At 42.2% G+C, this 17,838-nt stretch overlaps 1 protein-coding gene across 1 annotated transcript in view; it reads left to right on the top strand.

Moving 5' to 3' along the window:
* The window catches only part of LOC142194330 (spindle assembly abnormal protein 6 homolog), a 67,079-nt gene extending 49,861 nt beyond the window's left edge, over window positions 1–17,218 (top strand). The window contains exons 14-16 of the mRNA XM_075263389.1: window positions 15,944–16,041; window positions 16,600–16,688; window positions 16,932–17,218. Coding sequence (XP_075119490.1) covers window positions 15,944–16,041; window positions 16,600–16,688; window positions 16,932–17,023 — 279 coding nt within the window. The 3' untranslated portion in view covers window positions 17,024–17,218. The remainder of the gene's footprint in view (window positions 1–15,943; window positions 16,042–16,599; window positions 16,689–16,931) is intronic.
* Window positions 17,219–17,838: the final 620 nt, after the last annotated feature.

Below are 17,838 nucleotides of genomic sequence, written 5' to 3'. Positions count from 1 at the left end.
GCTCAAACCATATTGCCGTCTCATCGAGGAGGGCATCCCTCACCTCGAAGGCAGTGTGCTGTCTGTCCCCCAAGCTGATCAGCTTCAGCACGGCCTGCTGACGTCTACCAACGCCAGTGCTGCAACGTAGCTGGGGTCAATCTAACAGCGGAGGAGGAGGCGGTGGCGGAGGAGGCGGTGGAGGAGGAGGGGGGTGTTCTTCTCGTGTCCCTGCCAGGAATGTTAGGCGGGGAGACAAGGTACACCGGGCCAGTTTGGAAAGCAGTCCCAGCCTCAACGACATTCACCCAGTGTGCCGTCAGTGAAATGTAGCGTCCCTGTCCGCATGCACTTGTCCACGCGTCGGTGGTCAAGTGGACCTTTGTGCAAAGCGCGGAACTAAGGGCCCGCCTGATGTTGAGTGACACGTGCTGGTGCAAGGCGGGGACGGCACACCGGGAGAAGTAGGGACGGCATAGCGAGGTGCCGCAGTTGCCATCAGGTCCAGGAAGGCGGAAGTTTCAACAAGCCGGAACGCCAACATCTCCTGGGCCAGCAGTTTAGCGATGTTGGCGTTCAAGGCTTGCGCGTGTGGGTGGTTAGCAGTGTATTTCTGCCGCCGCTCCAATGTCTGAGAGATGGTGGGTTGTTGTAAAGAAGCGCCTGATGGTGCCTTTGATGGTGCAGGAGAAGGAGAAAAGACAGGAACAGGGGAGGATGAGGAAGAAGTCAACAAAGTGGCGGAGGCAGATGAAGTGGTGTCCTGGCTCGTCCTCTGGAGTGCATCGCCAGCACAGTCAGCAGAGGCAGAGGCAGTGGCGTGAACGGCAGCCGGCCTTTGTCCTGCCGTTGCTGCCTGCCACTGATTCCAGTGCTTGGATTCCAAATGACGGTGCATTTAAGTGGTGGACAGGTTGCTCTTCTCAGAGCCCCTAATCAATTTCGAGAGGCAAATTGTGCAGACAACACTATTATCTGTCCTCCGCGCATTCCTTGAAAAAAACTCCACACCTTCGAGAAACGTGCCCTCGAGGTGGGAGTTTTTCGGGGCTGGGTACGAACTGGAACATCTTGGGAGATTCCGGGTGTGGCCTGGCTTCGCCTAAGCTGCTGACCTCTGCCTCTAGCTACCCTTTTTGGTGCTGCACCTGCCTCAACATCCACACTACTTTCCCCGCTTGACATCCCCCCTGTCCAGGTCGGGTCAGTGTCCTCATCATCCACCACTTCCTCTTCCAACTCCTGTCTCATCTCCTCCTCCCGCACAATGCGCAGGTCAACTGGATGCCCTGACGGCAACTGCGTCACATCATCGTCGATGAGGGTGGGTTGCTGGTCATCCACCACCAAATCGAACGAAGATGGAGGAGACTCTAGTGTTTGAGCATCTGGACACAGATGCTCCTCTGTTAGGTCCATGGAATCGCGACATGGAGGGGCAGGTTGAGGGACAATGAAAGGAGCGGAGAACAGCTCTGGGGAGCAGGGACAGTTGGGGTTATTGTTCTGTGAAGCTTGGGAATTTTGGGAGGAAGGAGGACAAGACTGTTGGGTAATAGTAGGAGAGGAGGCAGAGCCTGACTGGCTGCTGGACAATGTGCTGTAAGCGTTATCCGACAGCCATTGCAAGACCTGTTCCTGGTTCTCGGGCCTACTAAGGTTTGTACCCTGCAGTTTAGTTAATGTGGCAAGCAACCCTGGCACTGTGGAGTGGCACAATGCTTGCTGCCCCACAGGAGTAGGCACGGGACGCCCTGTGGCTTCACTGCTACCTTGCTCCCCAGAACCATTCCCCCGACCTCGCCCACGGCCTCGTCCACATCCCTTTCCGGGAGCCTTGCGCATTTTGAATTCCCAGTCAGAAACTGGCACTATATGGCAGTAGCAAGAAAAGAGGGTATTTGTAACCCCAATATATTCTTGGAATTCCCAGTCAGACAATGGCACTATATGGCAGTGGCAGGACTTGAAGATATTTGTAACCCCAATATATTCTTGGAATTCCCAGTCAGACAATGGCACTATATGGCAGTAGCAAGAAATGAGGGTATTTGTAACCCCAATATATTCTTGGAATTCCCAGTCAGACAATGGCACTATATGGCAGTAGCAAGAAATGAGGGTATTTGTAACCCCAATATATTCTTGGAATTCCCAGTCAGACAATGGCACTATATGGCAGTAGCAAGAAATGAGGGTATTTGTAACCCCAATATATTCTTTGAATTCCCAGTCAGAAATTGGCACTATATGTCAGTGGCAGGACTTGAATGTATTTGTAACCCCAATATATTCTTTGAATTCCCAGTCAGACAATGGCACTATATGACAGTAGCAAGAAATCAGGGTATTTGTAACCCCAATATATTCTTTGAATTCCCAGTCAGAAACTGGCACTATATGGCAGTAGCAAGAAAAGAGGGTATTTGTAACCCCAATATATTCTTTGAATTCCCAGTCAGAAACTGGCACTATATGTCAATGGCAGGACTTGAATGTATTTGTAACCCCAATATATTCTTGGAATTCCCAGTCAGACAATGGCACTATATGGCAGTAGCAAGAAATGAGGGTATTTGTAACCCCAATATATTCTTGGAATTCCCAGTCAGACAATGGCACTATATGGCAGTAGCAAGAAATGAGGGTATTTGTAATCCCAATATATTCTTGGAATTCCCAGTCAGACAATGGCACTATATGGCAGTAGCAAGAAATGAGGGTATTTGTAACCCCAATATATTCTTTGAATTCCCAGTCAGAAATTGGCACTATATGTCAGTGGCAGGACTTGAATGTATTTGTAACCCCAATATATTCTTTGAATTCCCAGTCAGACAATGGCACTATATGACAGTAGCAAGAAATCAGGGTATTTGTAACCCCAATATATTCTTTGAATTCCCAGTCAGAAACTGGCACTATATGGCAGTAGCAAGAAAAGAGGGTATTTGTAACCCCAATATATTCTTGGAATTCCCAGTCAGACAATGGCACTATATGGCAGTGGCAGGACTTGAAGATATTTGTAACCCCAATATATTCTTGGAATTCCCAGTCAGACAATGGCACTATATGGCAGTAGCAAGAAATGAGGGTATTTGTAACCCCAATATATTCTTGGAATTCCCAGTCAGACAATGGCACTATATGGCAGTAGCAAGAAATGAGGGTATTTGTAACCCCAATATATTCTTGGAATTCCCAGTCAGACAATGGCACTATATGGCAGTAGCAAGAAATGAGGGTATTTGTAACCCCAATATATTCTTTGAATTCCCAGTCAGAAACTGGCACTATATGTCAATGGCAGGACTTGAATGTATTTGTAACCCCAATATATTCTTGGAATTCCCAGTCAGACAATGGCACTATATGGCAGTAGCAAGAAATGAGGGTATTTGTAACCCCAATATATTCTTGGAATTCCCAGTCAGACAATGGCACTATATAGCAGTAGCAAAAAATGAGGGTATTTGTAACCCCAATATATTCTTTGAATTCCCAGTCAGAAATTGGCACTATATGTCAGTGGCAGGACTTGAAGGTATTTGTAACCCCAATATATTATTGGAATTCCCAGTCAGACAATGGCACTATATGGCAGTAGCAAGAAATGAGGGTATTTGTAACCCCAATATATTCTTGGAATTCCCAGTCAGACAATGGCACTATATTGCAGTAGCAAGAAATGAGGGTATTTGTAACCCCAATATATTCTTTGAATTCCCAGTCAGAAACTGGCACTATATGGCAGTAGCAAGAAATGAGGGTATTTGTAACCCCAATATATTCTTGGAATTCCCAGTCAGACAATGGCACTATATGGCAGTAGCAAGAAATGAGGGTATTTGTAACCCCAATATATTCTTTGAATTCCCAGTCAGAAACTGGCACTATATGTCAGTGGCAGAACTTGAAGGTATTTGTAACCCCAATATATTCTTGGAATTCCCAGTCAGAAAATGGCACTATATGGCAGTGGCAGGACTTGAAGGTATTTGTAACCCCAATATATTCTTGGAATTCCCAGTCAGACAATGGCACTATATGGCAGTAGCAAGAAATGAGGGTATTTGTAACCCCAATATATTCTTGGAATTCCCAGTCAGACAATGGCACTATATGGCAGTAGCAAGAAATGAGGGTATTTGTAACCCCAATATATTCTTTGAATTCCCAGTCAGAAACTGGCACTATATGGCAGTAGCAAGAAATGAGGGTATTTGTAACCCCAATATATTCTTTGAATTCCCAGTCAGAAACTGGCACTATATGTCAGTGGCAGAACTTGAAGGTATTTGTAACCCCAATATATTCTTGGAATTCCCAGTTAGACAATGGTACTATATAGCAGTAGCAAGAAATGAGGGTATTTGTAACCCCAATATATTCTTTGAATTCCCAGTCAGAAATTGGCACTATATGTCAATGGCAGGACTTGAATGTATTTGTAACCCCAATATATTATTGGAATTCCCAGTCAGACAATGGCACAATATGGCAGTAGCAAGAAATGAGGGTATTTGTAACCCCAATATATTCTTGGAATTCCCAGTCAGACAATGGCACTATATTGCAGTAGCAAGAAATGAGGGTATTTGTAACCCCAATATATTCTTTGAATTCCCAGTCAGAAACTGGCACTATATGGCAGTAGCAAGAAATGAGGGTATTTGTAACCCCAATATATTCTTGGAATTCCGTGTCAGACAATGGCACTATATGGCAGTAGCAAGAAATAAGGGTATTTGTAACCCCAATATATTCTTTGAATTCCCACTCAGAAACTGGCACTATATGTCAGTGGCAGGACTTGAAGGTATTTGTAACCCCAATATATTATTGGAATTCCCAGTCAGACAATGGCACTATATGGCAGTAGCAAGAAATGAGGGTATTTGTAACCCCAATATATTCTTGGAATTCCCAGTCAGACAATGGCACTATATGGCAGTGGCAGGACTTGAAGGTATTTGTAACCCCAATATATTATTGGAATTCCCAGTCAGACAATGGCACTATATGGCAGTAGCAAGAAATGAGGGTATTTGTAACCCCAATATATTCTTGGAATTCCCAGTCAGACAATGGCACTATATGTCAGTGGCAGAACTTGAAGGTATTTGTAACCCCAATATATTCTTGGAATTCCCAGTCAGACAATGGCACTATATGGCAGTAGCAAGAAATGAGGGTATTTGTAACCCCAATATATTCTTGGAATTCCCAGTCAGACAATGGCACTATATGGCAGTGGCAGGACTTGAAGGTATTTGTAACCCCAATATATTATTGGAATTCCCAGTCAGACAATGGCACTATATGGCAGTAGCAAGAAATGAGGGTATTTGTAATCCCAATATATTCTTGGAATTCCCAGTCAGACAATGGCACTATATGGCAGTAGCAAGAAATGAGGGTATTTGTAACCCCAATATATTCTTTGAATTCCCAGTCAGAAATTGGCACTATATGTCAGTGGCAGGACTTGAATGTATTTGTAACCCCAATATATTCTTTGAATTCCCAGTCAGACAATGGCACTATATGACAGTAGCAAGAAATCAGGGTATTTGTAACCCCAATATATTCTTTGAATTCCCAGTCAGAAACTGGCACTATATGGCAGTAGCAAGAAATGAGGGTATTTGTAACCCCAATATATTCTTTGAATTCCCAGTCAGAAACTGGCACTATATGTCAGTGGCAGGACTTGAAGGTATTTGTAACCCCAATATATTCTTGGAATTCCCAGTCAGACAATGGCACTATATAGCAGTAGCAAGAAATGAGGGTATTTGTAACCCCAATATATTCTTTGAATTCCCAGTCAGAAACTGGCACTATATGTCAGTGGCAGGACTTGAAGGTATTTGTAACCCCAATATATTATTGGAATTCCCAGTCAGACAATGGCACTATATGGCAGTAGCAAGAAATGAGGGTATTTGTAACCCCAATATATTCTTTGAATTCCCAGTCAGAAATTGGCACTATATGTCAGTGGCAGGACTTGAATGTATTTGTAACCCCAATATATTCTTTGAATTCCCAGCCAGACAATGGCACTATATGGCAGTAGCAAGAAATGAGGGTATTTGTAACCCCAATATATTCTTTGAATTCCCAGTCAGAAACTGGCACTATATGTCAGTGGCAGGACTTGAAGGTATTTGTAACCCCAATATATTATTGGAATTCCCAGTCAGACAATGGCACTATATGGCAGTAGCAAGAAATGAGGGTATTTGTAACCCCAATATATTCTTGGAATTCCCAGTCAGACAATGGCACTATATGGCAGTGGCAGGACTTGAAGGTATTTGTAACCCCAATATATTATTGGAATTCCCAGTCAGACAATGGCACTATATGGCAGTAGCAAGAAATGAAGGTATTTGTAACCCCAATATATTCTTGGAATTCCCAGTCAGACAATGGCACTATATGGCAGTAGCAAGAAATGAGGGTATTTGTAACCCCAATATATTATTGTAATTCCCAGTCAGACAATGGCACTATATGGCAGTAGCAAGAAATGAGGGTATTTGTAACCCCAATATATTCTTTGAATTCCCAGTCAGAAACTGGCACTATATGGCAGTAGCAAGAAATGAGGGTATTTGTAACCCCAATATATTCTTGGAATTCCCAGTCAGACAATGGCATTATATGGCAGTAGCAAGAAATGAGGGTATTTGTAACCCCAATATATTCTTTGAATTCCCAGTCAGAAACTGGCACTATATGGCAGTAGCAAGAAATGAGGGTATTTGTAACCCCAATATATTCTTTGAATTCCCAGTCAGAAATTGGCACTATATGTCAGTGGCAGAACTTGAAGGTATTTGTAACCCCAATATATTCTTGGAATTCCCAGTCAGACAATGGCACTATATGGCAGTAGCAAGAAATGAGGGTATTTGTAACCCCAATATATTCTTGGAATTCCCAGTCAGACAATGGCACTATATGGCAGTAGCAAAAATAGTGGGTGTATATAGCCCCAATTCTATTGCTAGGGGACTTGCAGGGTATTTCTGGGGTGAAGGTGGGGGGGCACACCATTGGAACGGGGATCGGGGGTGTATATATAGGGTATACGGGAATACACTGTCAGTGTATTCCATTCAGGTTCCAGGGAAAGCTGGGTTGCGGCGATTGAGCCAGTCAGTGCCACGTTACACTGACAAGCTTCTCCCTGGAATTTAGCTCTTACAAGAGCTGTTGGTTCTCTTCTTTCTTTCTTCTCTACTTTTTTCAACGTCACCGGTGTCTTAGTTCCTTTCCCACTTACCCTGCGCTGTTATTGGAGCAAAAAAGGCGCCAGGGAAGGTGGGAGGGGAATCGAGTAATGGCGCACTTTACCACGCGGTATTCGATTCGAACATGCCGAACAGCCTAATATCCGATCGTACATGAGTTCGATAGAACACTGTTCGCTCATCTCTAGCAGCAACATCTCTATGCTTCTGCCCTGCATGAAGCCAGCAGCGGCAGAAGCGATGCTGCTATTCCGGGGCAGGGGGCGGAGGAGCGGAATAACAGCATCGCTTCTGCCGCTGCTGGCTTCATGCAGGGCAGAAGCATAGAGACGTTGCTGCCTCACTTGTGCCGGCGTCTAACTCCCCGGCATCCGCTGTAATAGGCAGATGCTGGGGACTGTTAGACGCCGGCACAGGCACATCGCTATTCTTCTGCCCTGCATGAAGACAGCAGCGGCAGAAGTAATGCTGTTCCGCTCCGCTCCGGGGTCACATATGCAAAGCCAAGCGGCGAGATGCCGCCGGCCCTGCGTGCGCGCTCATACACCAGTCTAACCTTCACAATGCGAATACAGACCCGCAGGGTGTCGGGTCTGTATTTGCATTGTGAAGGGTAGACTGGTGCATGAGCGCGCACGCAGGGCCGGCGGCATCTCGCCACTTGGCTTTGCATATATGACCCCGCCTACCAATGACGAAACCAAGCCGGAAGACAGAAGATTTTAGAGGAACGAAGACGGGTGAGTATGCGACATGGGACAACCCCTTTAAGGGATAGAAAAATGAATTTTGGAAGGTCTTACCACATATCACACACACACACACACACACACACACACACACACACACACACCTCACTCAAAATGACAGTTAAGGGTGAGGGCTTTTGGATTTCACATCGTCTATTCCATCTGTGGTTGTCATGGGCAACGTGATTTAAAGGGGTGCTTGTTAATGTTTTTTGAGCTTAAATTTGGGTTTGTGCCCATCCATTTGGGGAGTAAAGAAGGTTTCCAGGTATTTTCCCACTTTGATAGAGGTTTTTTTTGAATGTGGAAAGTTTGTAGTTGTTAGGCTGTGATGTTGGGGTAATAGAGGGTCTTTGGTGTGTTAGATACCCCCAGAAATGCTTCCCCTGCTGTCCCAGTTGCATTTTAGAGGTGTTGGCATCATTTGCTGAGGTTTAAAAGTGGACTTGGTGACCCTCCTGAGTCGAATGGTGGGATCCCCTGAAACGAAGCATTTTCTCCCATAGACTATAATGGGGTTCGATATTTGTTCGAATAGTCGAATATTGAGATGCTATTCGAAACGAATAACGAACATCGAATATTTTACTGTTCGCTCATCTCTAATAGTAAACTGTTTAAAGGTTTTGTGACCTATATAAGTGTTTTAGACTCTATTTACACACATTGTACAACTTGTGTGGAGTGTATGAGAAAATAGATAGATCCTAAGTTGCATAAAATGGCACAAAATGTAACAACATTTGTCACATCTTTTGTCCTAATCGAAGCCAAGTAATAAGTAGCAGACATAAACAGTCTAAGAATATGCCAGATATATCAAACAGCGTTTGACACTGATAGACTAGGCCGTTTTAAATTTTGCCAGATTTAATTTTGCATTGTTGAAAACTTAGTAAAGTACATCTGCCTCATTGTATATGTCATTGTCTTTTACAGCACAACATATAACTTCATCTGGCTAGTATTGTTTAGGCTCTAAAGCAGTGGTTCTCAAACTTTTTGAAAACAGAACCCCCTTCTATACTATACTACTATACTATACTTTTTATTCTGATTTGTCCTATAGAGGGATAATATAATACTCCTCTGAGCCTTATCAGAGTTGTACTCTTATGTAATATTCCTCTCAACAGAACCAGGAAGTTTATTGGCATTGTGATCCAAATGTTTACCATCCTCCAGATTGCAACGCCAAAAGTGTTAAACCAAACACTTACACAACACATAGACCTCAATAAAGTTATACATTTGGTCCTGTCCCTACCCTGTCTATACCTGATCTTTATAGAGTAAAATATGCCGACCGTCTCTAGTGATATCCGTTACACACTAGAGATGAACGTATAAAACACTTCTGACACGTGGTCAAGTTAGGGCTCGTTCACACGTGAACAAAGGGGCGGATTTCGCTTCAAAATCCGCCCCTTTACAATGGTGGTCTATGTAGACCGCCGGGCTTCTTTTTTCCACTAGCGGCGGGCTGCTGCTAGCGGAAAAAAGAAGCGACATGCCCTTTCTTCAGACGGAAGCCGCAGCGCGCTGGACCGCGGCTTCCGCCTAGCGGCAGCACCCTCCTATGTCGGCTCATTCATTTGAGCCAACATAGGAGGGGAAAACCGCGACCGCGATGGTCACGGCAGGCGGGTTTTGACCAGAGAGAGATTGTGTCAAAACCTGCGCGGGCGCCCCACATGTGAACTAGCCCTTAGTCAATCAGATAACACATTTTCACCCACTGAATGTCACCATATAAATGCCAGTTTTTTGGCTTCTGTCACCTGAGTGTAATGTGGTTTTTTTTTTGGTTTTTTTTTGTTTTTTTTTGATTTGCACATACAGTACAAATTAAATACCTGGACTTTCAGTAGGTCATCAGATCTAGAATTGGGACTCTTTAACATCTGAATCACAAAAACTGTAGAGGTTTCAATCTGAATATGTGATCAATAAAGCAACAGTGTTACTCTGATTTGAAACCAGCCCTAGTATTCACATTCAACAATAAAGGATCAGGGGGAGGGAAATCACAGCCCACTTGCAATATAGTTAATAAAAATTAAAAACTCACATCATTACTTCAGATCCGGGTGCACGGACTATGATGGTTCCATCGACTTGGAACGTTCAAACAGTGGAAAATATGAAGAAAATCCCGCACTGCCATATATCCTAAAATCGACCTTTATTGAATCATATTAAAATACCGGGGTTCTTATACAAAAACATCCCCATCATGCGAAATTGTGTCTGGGCTGACACGTTTCGGAAGAAGTTTCCTTATTCGTAGCCTACTTTAAGAAAATATATAGGCATGGGAGAATTAGTATAATTTTTTAACATTGCAATTTAGGTTTTATTTTTCCATCTCAAAATTGTGAAAATTGCCCTGGCCCTGTGCAAAATATATGGAAACCACTGCAAAAGTTAGGGTTAATCTGTCTCGTAAAAGTGATGGAAGTATTTTCTAAAACATAATCTGGTAACAAAGACATGCTTAATTGCTTGAGTGACTGACAGGAAACTAAATTGGGTGGTAGCTAACACTGGGTTCTTACTAGCGCCATGCTCTCCATCTTTGGGGTCTTTCGGGAACCTGAACAGTGGAGCGCTGGACCACAACAACAGCGGTTACACAGACAGTGGCGGATACCATTGACGCTGGGTTCACACCTGCGTCTGGGGTCTCCGTTCTGTGGTTTCCGTCTTCTGCATGCCAGAAGACGGAAACCACAGACCGGGTCCGGCCGTGCGCGGCAGTGAGCGTTTTGCGCTCTCTGCCACGAAACCGGATTTTTTTATCCGGACACAGAGTACTGCATGTCCGACTCTGTGTCCGGATTATAAAACCCGGTTTTGCGGCGGAGAGCGCAAAACGCTCACCGCCGCGCACGGCCGGACAGCTTTCTCACCCATTCAAATGAATGGGTGAGAAAGTCTCCTGCAGGTTTCCGTATCCTGCCTGTGTTTTAGGCAGGAAACGGAAACCTAAGTACGGAGACCGGGCCGCAGATGTGAACGAGCCCTGACTATAATGGTGACTTTGTTTTCTCTGACTCTCCAACAATGCAGATGTGAACTCAACCTTATAACCATGAAATTTGTCACTACTGATTTCACAGTGATGCCTGTAGACATTGAAAATTATTCTTTTAACTGTTAATGTTTCTTTAAATTTGACTGTTCCACATTAATTTTTGATAAGCATTAAGTTAATGATATAATTCTTTTAAGGCAATTCAAGTAGAGGAGTTTTTCAGATGGCTCCCCAGTGCGCAATACGAATGTTTTGCTATGTTTCTCAGGTGTGCAACAGATGGCTGTAAACTAAATCTGATGGTAATATGAAGTAGGAAACAATTCTTAAGAATATCTGGACAGGTGTTTTAAAGTATAAAATGTATCCCTTAGGTTCCATGAAAAAAGATATGGAACACTTTGCTGTGGACTGTATGAATTGTGATGAGCAGAGAAACTGTTTGCTCTTTTCTTTAAGACCAGCTGTTGCACTTCTGACGGCACAGATTTTTAGTAAATGTTTATTCCTTCATGTATTCTCATGCTTTCACACTCCTATGTCTATAAAATAACATGTTGTTTAAATTCCAGAGAAAATGGTTTCTGGTACTTGACATTGAATAAGAGGTTTTGCTTTGGGTGCAAAATACATTTTTGTATACATTAGTTTTTGGGTGTGTGTTTTTTTTTTTTTTTTTTTTTTTTTTTTTTTTTAAAATTGATACATTATGCTTTTGTTTTTACACATGCAACACCCAATTATGGTGTCAGTATAATAAATTATTTTGTCCCTGAAAGTTGCAGCATATCTGACCAGGAACTCTGTCTTGCGCTCAAAACTGTTAATCTTTATATACTGTTACATAGGTGCTACTCCACAGAATTTCTTGGTGTTTTTAATTTTGTCAATAGCTGCCCTCGTTGCTGAGATTAGTGCCATTAGTTCAGCTACCGATATCACTGTACTGTCAAGTGGATGATGACTGGGCAGTGGAGAACATATTTTTACTGATAAGGGGGGTTCTTCACTACCTGGCAACAGGTCGATGTCAGGTGTACCTCACTGGGAGCACAGCTGGAGGAAGATCTTCTGATGAAGCGACCACTCGCCTTAGTCAAGTTTTTCTTGGCTTAGGTAGTCTTCCACCCAATTGCCCACACCTTGAATGTGACCCACCAAAAGAGCCAGAACATGAAGCTGCACGCAAAGAAGAGAGTGAGAGGCTTCTAGTAAGGCCGTTTTGCTATTTGGGGTCCCCATGATGTTCAAGTAGTTGACCATGGTGAAGTTGTCAGTATGGACTCTGACCGGAGGCAAGAGAGGTTTATTTAGGCAGGGCTAAGAAGATGACCCTCAGTTCCAGCAGGTTAATCTGGAGGGGGGATTCTGCCTTGGACCACAGGCCCAGAACAGTCAAGATATTGAAGGTTACTCCCCAGCCAGAAAGACTGGTGTCAGTGGAGTTCCCCTGAAAATGGAGACTGTGAAAGGACTTTCCCCTGAGAGAATCCTGTTGAGGAGAGCCAGTAAAGAAGCTCACAACGAACCCGAGGGGGCAGGAGAATCAGGTGGTCGAAACTGGACAGAGACTTGTCTCAGAGGCCAGAATCGCCAGTTGCAAAGGATGCCAGAGGTAAAGGGACTGCCTCGAAGGTCGAGACCATCATGGCCAGGACCTGTATGCAGAACCGAAGATAGCAAGGAGAGTTCCTTTGAAGATGAGATCTACAAGACCAAAGGGCCAGAATCTTGAACTCTGGGAGGAGACTTTTGCCCTGGTCCGTGTCGAGGTCCATGCCCACAAATTCCAGGCACTGAGAGATCACGAGAAAGAACTTGTTCTCGTTGATGAGTCAGCAGAATTGATGGAGTTTCAGGGTCATCTGCAAACTGGTCAGATTGTCTGTAACAGAAGGAGGTTTGACCAGGAGGTTGTCTAAGTACGTAATCACAGCTACTCCCCTGGAACAGAGGATAGCCATGAGAGACACAATCACCTTGGTAAATACGTGGCACAGCGGGGGTAGAGGCCTGTCCAAATGGGAGAGTGACAGACTAAGAATGATGCAAACCCACCAGGAAACGCTGATGGCACTGCACAATGGGAATGTGGAGGTAAGCTTCACGGATGTTGGTCGACAGCAATTTGCCAGTTTCCAAGGATGCCATCGCTAACTACAGGGATTCCACACAGAACCTGCAGACACGAACCTGTTGAGCCCCTTCAGGTCCAGGATAGGGCGAAAGATTTGTCCTCCTTGCAAATGGTTAACAGGTTGGAATAGTAACCCCGTAAGGCTAAGTTCACTTCTGCGCTTGGGTTTGCAGTCTTCAGGTCAGCTTGGGGACCCGAAAAACAGAAACCCAATTCGCTTTAAAAGCAGTTACCTGCAGACCACGTAGACTATAATGTGGTCTGCCGGGTTTCCTCCCTATATTTTTAAAGCTGAATGGGGAACAGAATTGATCAAGTTAAAGACGTGTTTATGACTAATTGACCAATAATCCTGGGTAACTGTCGACATCCTAATTAATTAGGCTAAGTGCCAGCAGTAAGGACATTATACCAGACACTCAATGTTTGTATTAGTTCCTCTCTCAACTAAGGAGGAAATACTGATGTACTATTAAAACAACATGGGGTTAAATAGTAGCAGAGAAGAGAGATGACAACAACAACATAAGTTTTCATATTCATTCCTGATTGGTATGGTACATCTCAATAAAACAGAAAAAGTTTAAGCTGTTCCATATATAGCCAGCTACTCCCAGTCCTGCGTGGTAACCTTGTGGAGCTTTCTTCTGGCTGCAAGCCTAGCATTTGTTTATCTTTCACCCATCCTGGATGCAGACACCATCTTATCATATAACATTATACCAGTTTCAAGCATAAGCAACTATATATAGCATTCAGCTTTTAAGGATAGCAATGTTTTTCATACATTACATGCTTTTAACCTTCACAGAATCACCAAGTACAGTTGTGAACTAATCGTAAGACTAATACCTGGATCAGGTCGTGTCTGCCTCCTACATACAACAAGTTAAAATGGATTACCACACTGGGGCACACTTATCAGTCCAAAGCCGATACTTTTGTGTACAATTGCACCAAAATTCATAGTATACAGCATTTACGACTTATTTATAAACAGCCTTGACATGAATCAACAGGCTTTTACACGAATAAAAGCCTGTTGATTCACTTCAAGGCGTGTTATATACAGTATTTTTTTAAAGGAGCGCAATACGTGGGGCAGAGGAGCTATACGCTCCATTGTTGTTTGTCTGGCATGGTTCAGTCTACGTGACGACCGGTTGCCCCTATCGTCTTTAGCCCTAGCCAAAAAGTCATTCCCCCTATATACAGTCTGCTCAAACATCCTATTTGGAGAAAGCAAGTTCTCCCCTGGTCCTCAGAGGAAGGTACCAGGACAAACACGCAAATTCAAAGTTTTTCCAGTTGGAGCGCAACTCTTCTTTTTCCACAACCACTTCTTATTTCTAAACAGTGTGCATCAGAAATTACATCAAAATATGACAGTCTAGACAGTTTTGGAAAAATTGTGCACAAAAATGGGCATGGTTTAGAAGTAGTATCTAAATTTACGACACCCTTCTGAAACGAGAACAAATATGGCGCAGATTTCCTGTGCACAGTAGACCAAGTTTAAAATGGTGTAAGGAATTTACAACAATTTACTTTATGCAACAAAAATTCCTTCCGTGCACCACATATTTTCCTCAATAAGTGAAGGAGAATTTGTCTGCTTATGTTATGCCAAGAATTGTAGTTTGTTCCTTAGAGCCTGTGAGTTACAGATTTTATTTACATGTTGTGTGCCAAATATTTGTCTCCATTTTTGCGCCAAATATTTGTCTCATAGTAAGCCAGAATTATGGAGATTCTAGAAATCATCCATATTTACGAAGGCCTGTATGATGGATTCATAAATGTCTAAAACTATGAATGGGAGTGCAAAGATACAGTATTGATAAACATATGCCACATTGTCTGTGAAAAGAGTATTGCCCAGGGAGGGGCGTAACCGGCAGCATTTCATACTCCTACTGTCAGCCTCCTAGTGGCCTGGTCTATTCCCATGGTGCTTTATCTCTCAGTGAAATAAACGAGGAAAAAAAACCTAATTGTACTATTGCAATTTGTAATAATTGTAACATGTTCTCTACAATGTACTGGGAAGCTCGGAAATAAATTCAGAGTGGGGTGGAATTGGAGAATAACTGCGCTTGCATGACTTTCTTGCACCCAAAATTAAATCACCTGACATAAAATATCTCCTGTATTCTATGGGTCAGTTTGATTCCAGGGATACAGGGCTGGAGATATACAGCAAAATGGCGGTCCCCATGTGCCATGACAAAAATGGAGCCTTGAGAGGCTCACTATTCTTAAAAATACTAGTAATGCTATATTATACCTTTTTTACCATATTTTTTTTCCTTCATATTTGATCTAACGAAAAGCCTTCACAGAATTTTAAAAAAATAATTTTCTTTTTCCAGGCTCAATTTCCTATTCATAATGACGCATACATTGCTTCAACAAAGTCTCATCCATTTGGTCTTTCTGTAACATCTAAATACTATACAGACAGCCTTACCCCAGCTTTAAGAACAGTTCCTAATGGTTCAAGGCTTGGTCCTCAGGCAGGCTTTTTTTTTTTTTTAAATCACTTGGGTTTTATTGGGTGTATTATTTTGATGGTTATGGGAGCACTTTACACAATGTGAAAGAGGTATTCCCATTAGCAATCACAAATGCGGAAAGCAGCTGTTACACAATTAAATTTTTCCAGTCCAATCGGATTCTCTCTGTGCATGCTGTATTTTATGATATTCTCTGAGTTTTTACTTGGAGGCAATGTGTAAAATGTCTGTTTTTAATTCTATTTTCCCCACAATAGGTGAGATTCAGTTTAAATTTCCCTTCCGATCATAGTGCCACTTCTGATCCTAGACACATCCCTTCTGCATCCACTCCTATTTTGCCACCTACCTCATGGTATGTTTGTGTGTGAATTTGTCCTTGTTTTCTGCTAAACCCAGACAGTGGTTAGCTAAACTTTTCTAGTGGGGTTCTCTTTCACAGTAGTTTTTTTCCTTAATGATTTTGAAAGTGGCTGACAATTATGGCCAAAAGCTACAAGTTGAGGAAAATTTTGTTGGTGGGGTTTGAAGCCAGACCGTAATAACTAAATAGTTGGGGATATTTATTATATCAGTTTGGATGCTTTTTCTAGATATTAAAAAAAAAAAAAATAAATAAATAAAAAATCTATCTATGAAATGGCAACAGAATAAGATGAACTATACTGTAAATGTTGCACTCCAAAAATTATTTTATTACAAATAGAGAGATTTGGGCAGCAATCTTTTAACCTCTTTTATTCTCATTCTGCATTTCAGGTCACTAGTAGAGTCTCTCAGCCAGACCTTTGTGCCTGAATCTATTGTTTCCTCTTTTATTGAAGTATCCTCAAAAATTAACAAACTGTGCCACGTGAACCTGGCCTAAATTTATTATTTTTTATTTTAATGAATTGATTTATTGATGTTACAGCGACCCAACTGGATTGGATATGAAATACCTTAAAAGAAATACCAGTGTCCCTGTCAAAGTACCAAAGAATGTAAATGGTGCAAGTTCGGGTGAGTTTAAAAAGTATTCACAGAAGGAAGATAAAGGTATTATAATGTTAGCAACATTAGGGCTTGGGCACAGACCGCATGCAGTGTACAGCTGCACATGTAATTCCTGTGTGAGTGTACAATAGAGCTGTATAAAACTTGTCCTGGAGCACTGGTAATTTTTTTTTTTTTTTTTTTTTAAATGTAGTGTATGTGTAATAATTTTTATTTATTTTTTTAACTTTTACGTTTTTCTTTTTTCAGGAGCACCAAAGCCAGCTTTAACAAAATCTGGAAGTTCTCCAATACTGTCTGCTTATTTTCCCGGACAACAACCCAGACTTCCTGCCTCGTAAAATAAATCAAAATAAAGTGACCCTTTGCTGCAGCTAACTGAACATTGGTTTGGGTAGATATGCAGTTAATAAAAACTGCCATAGTGACCAAGAAGCTGTATCCAAATTGAATATTGCTGACTATTTCTAATCTGTAGTGTTTTGATGGAATTTTTAATTACATACTCAATATAAAAGAAAACCAAAAGTCTTTAAACAAAACCTGAAACTGAATGTAACTACATATATTTGGTGCTAAAGCATGCATATCTGTAAATGTTTGTTAAAGCCTATTACTATGATGGAGTGTGCATAAGGGGTGTATGTGTATTCTTTGCTTTCCTACAGAAATTGTGCTGAACATCATGGCTACAGCGCAAGAACATTTTAAGCGGACAGTGTTTAATATATGTAAAAGAGAGAGTAAATTATGGCTATTCTCCTACATTTGCTGCATATTTACCTGGGATTCTAAAGGATCTATGATTATTTCAGTGATGGAGGAACTACTCAGTCATAACATATTTGTCAAACACTAAATTGAGTGCACGTAAGTGAATGGAGCTGTTGGCATATAACTGCATCAATTAGGCATTCATCTTGGCTGTGTTTTTCAGAGAGAAAATGCATTATCTGGACCCTTTACTTCTCCTATTATGCCAAGTCACATCATGATTTTCCATTATAATCTATGTAGTGCTACTTATAAATGTCAGATATATTCCTAAAACACTAATAATGTTTTTGTCAGTATTAAAAATGTTATTTTCACGAGAAACTGATGGGCACGCACAGTTTAAATTGATCTTGCAAATGAAAATGTAGCCAATTCAATG

Source organism: Leptodactylus fuscus, chromosome 1, assembly GCF_031893055.1.
Source record: "Leptodactylus fuscus isolate aLepFus1 chromosome 1, aLepFus1.hap2, whole genome shotgun sequence".
Classification (NCBI taxonomy): Eukaryota; Metazoa; Chordata; class Amphibia; order Anura; family Leptodactylidae; genus Leptodactylus; species Leptodactylus fuscus.
This window is presented reverse-complemented; position numbering and strand designations above follow the sequence as displayed.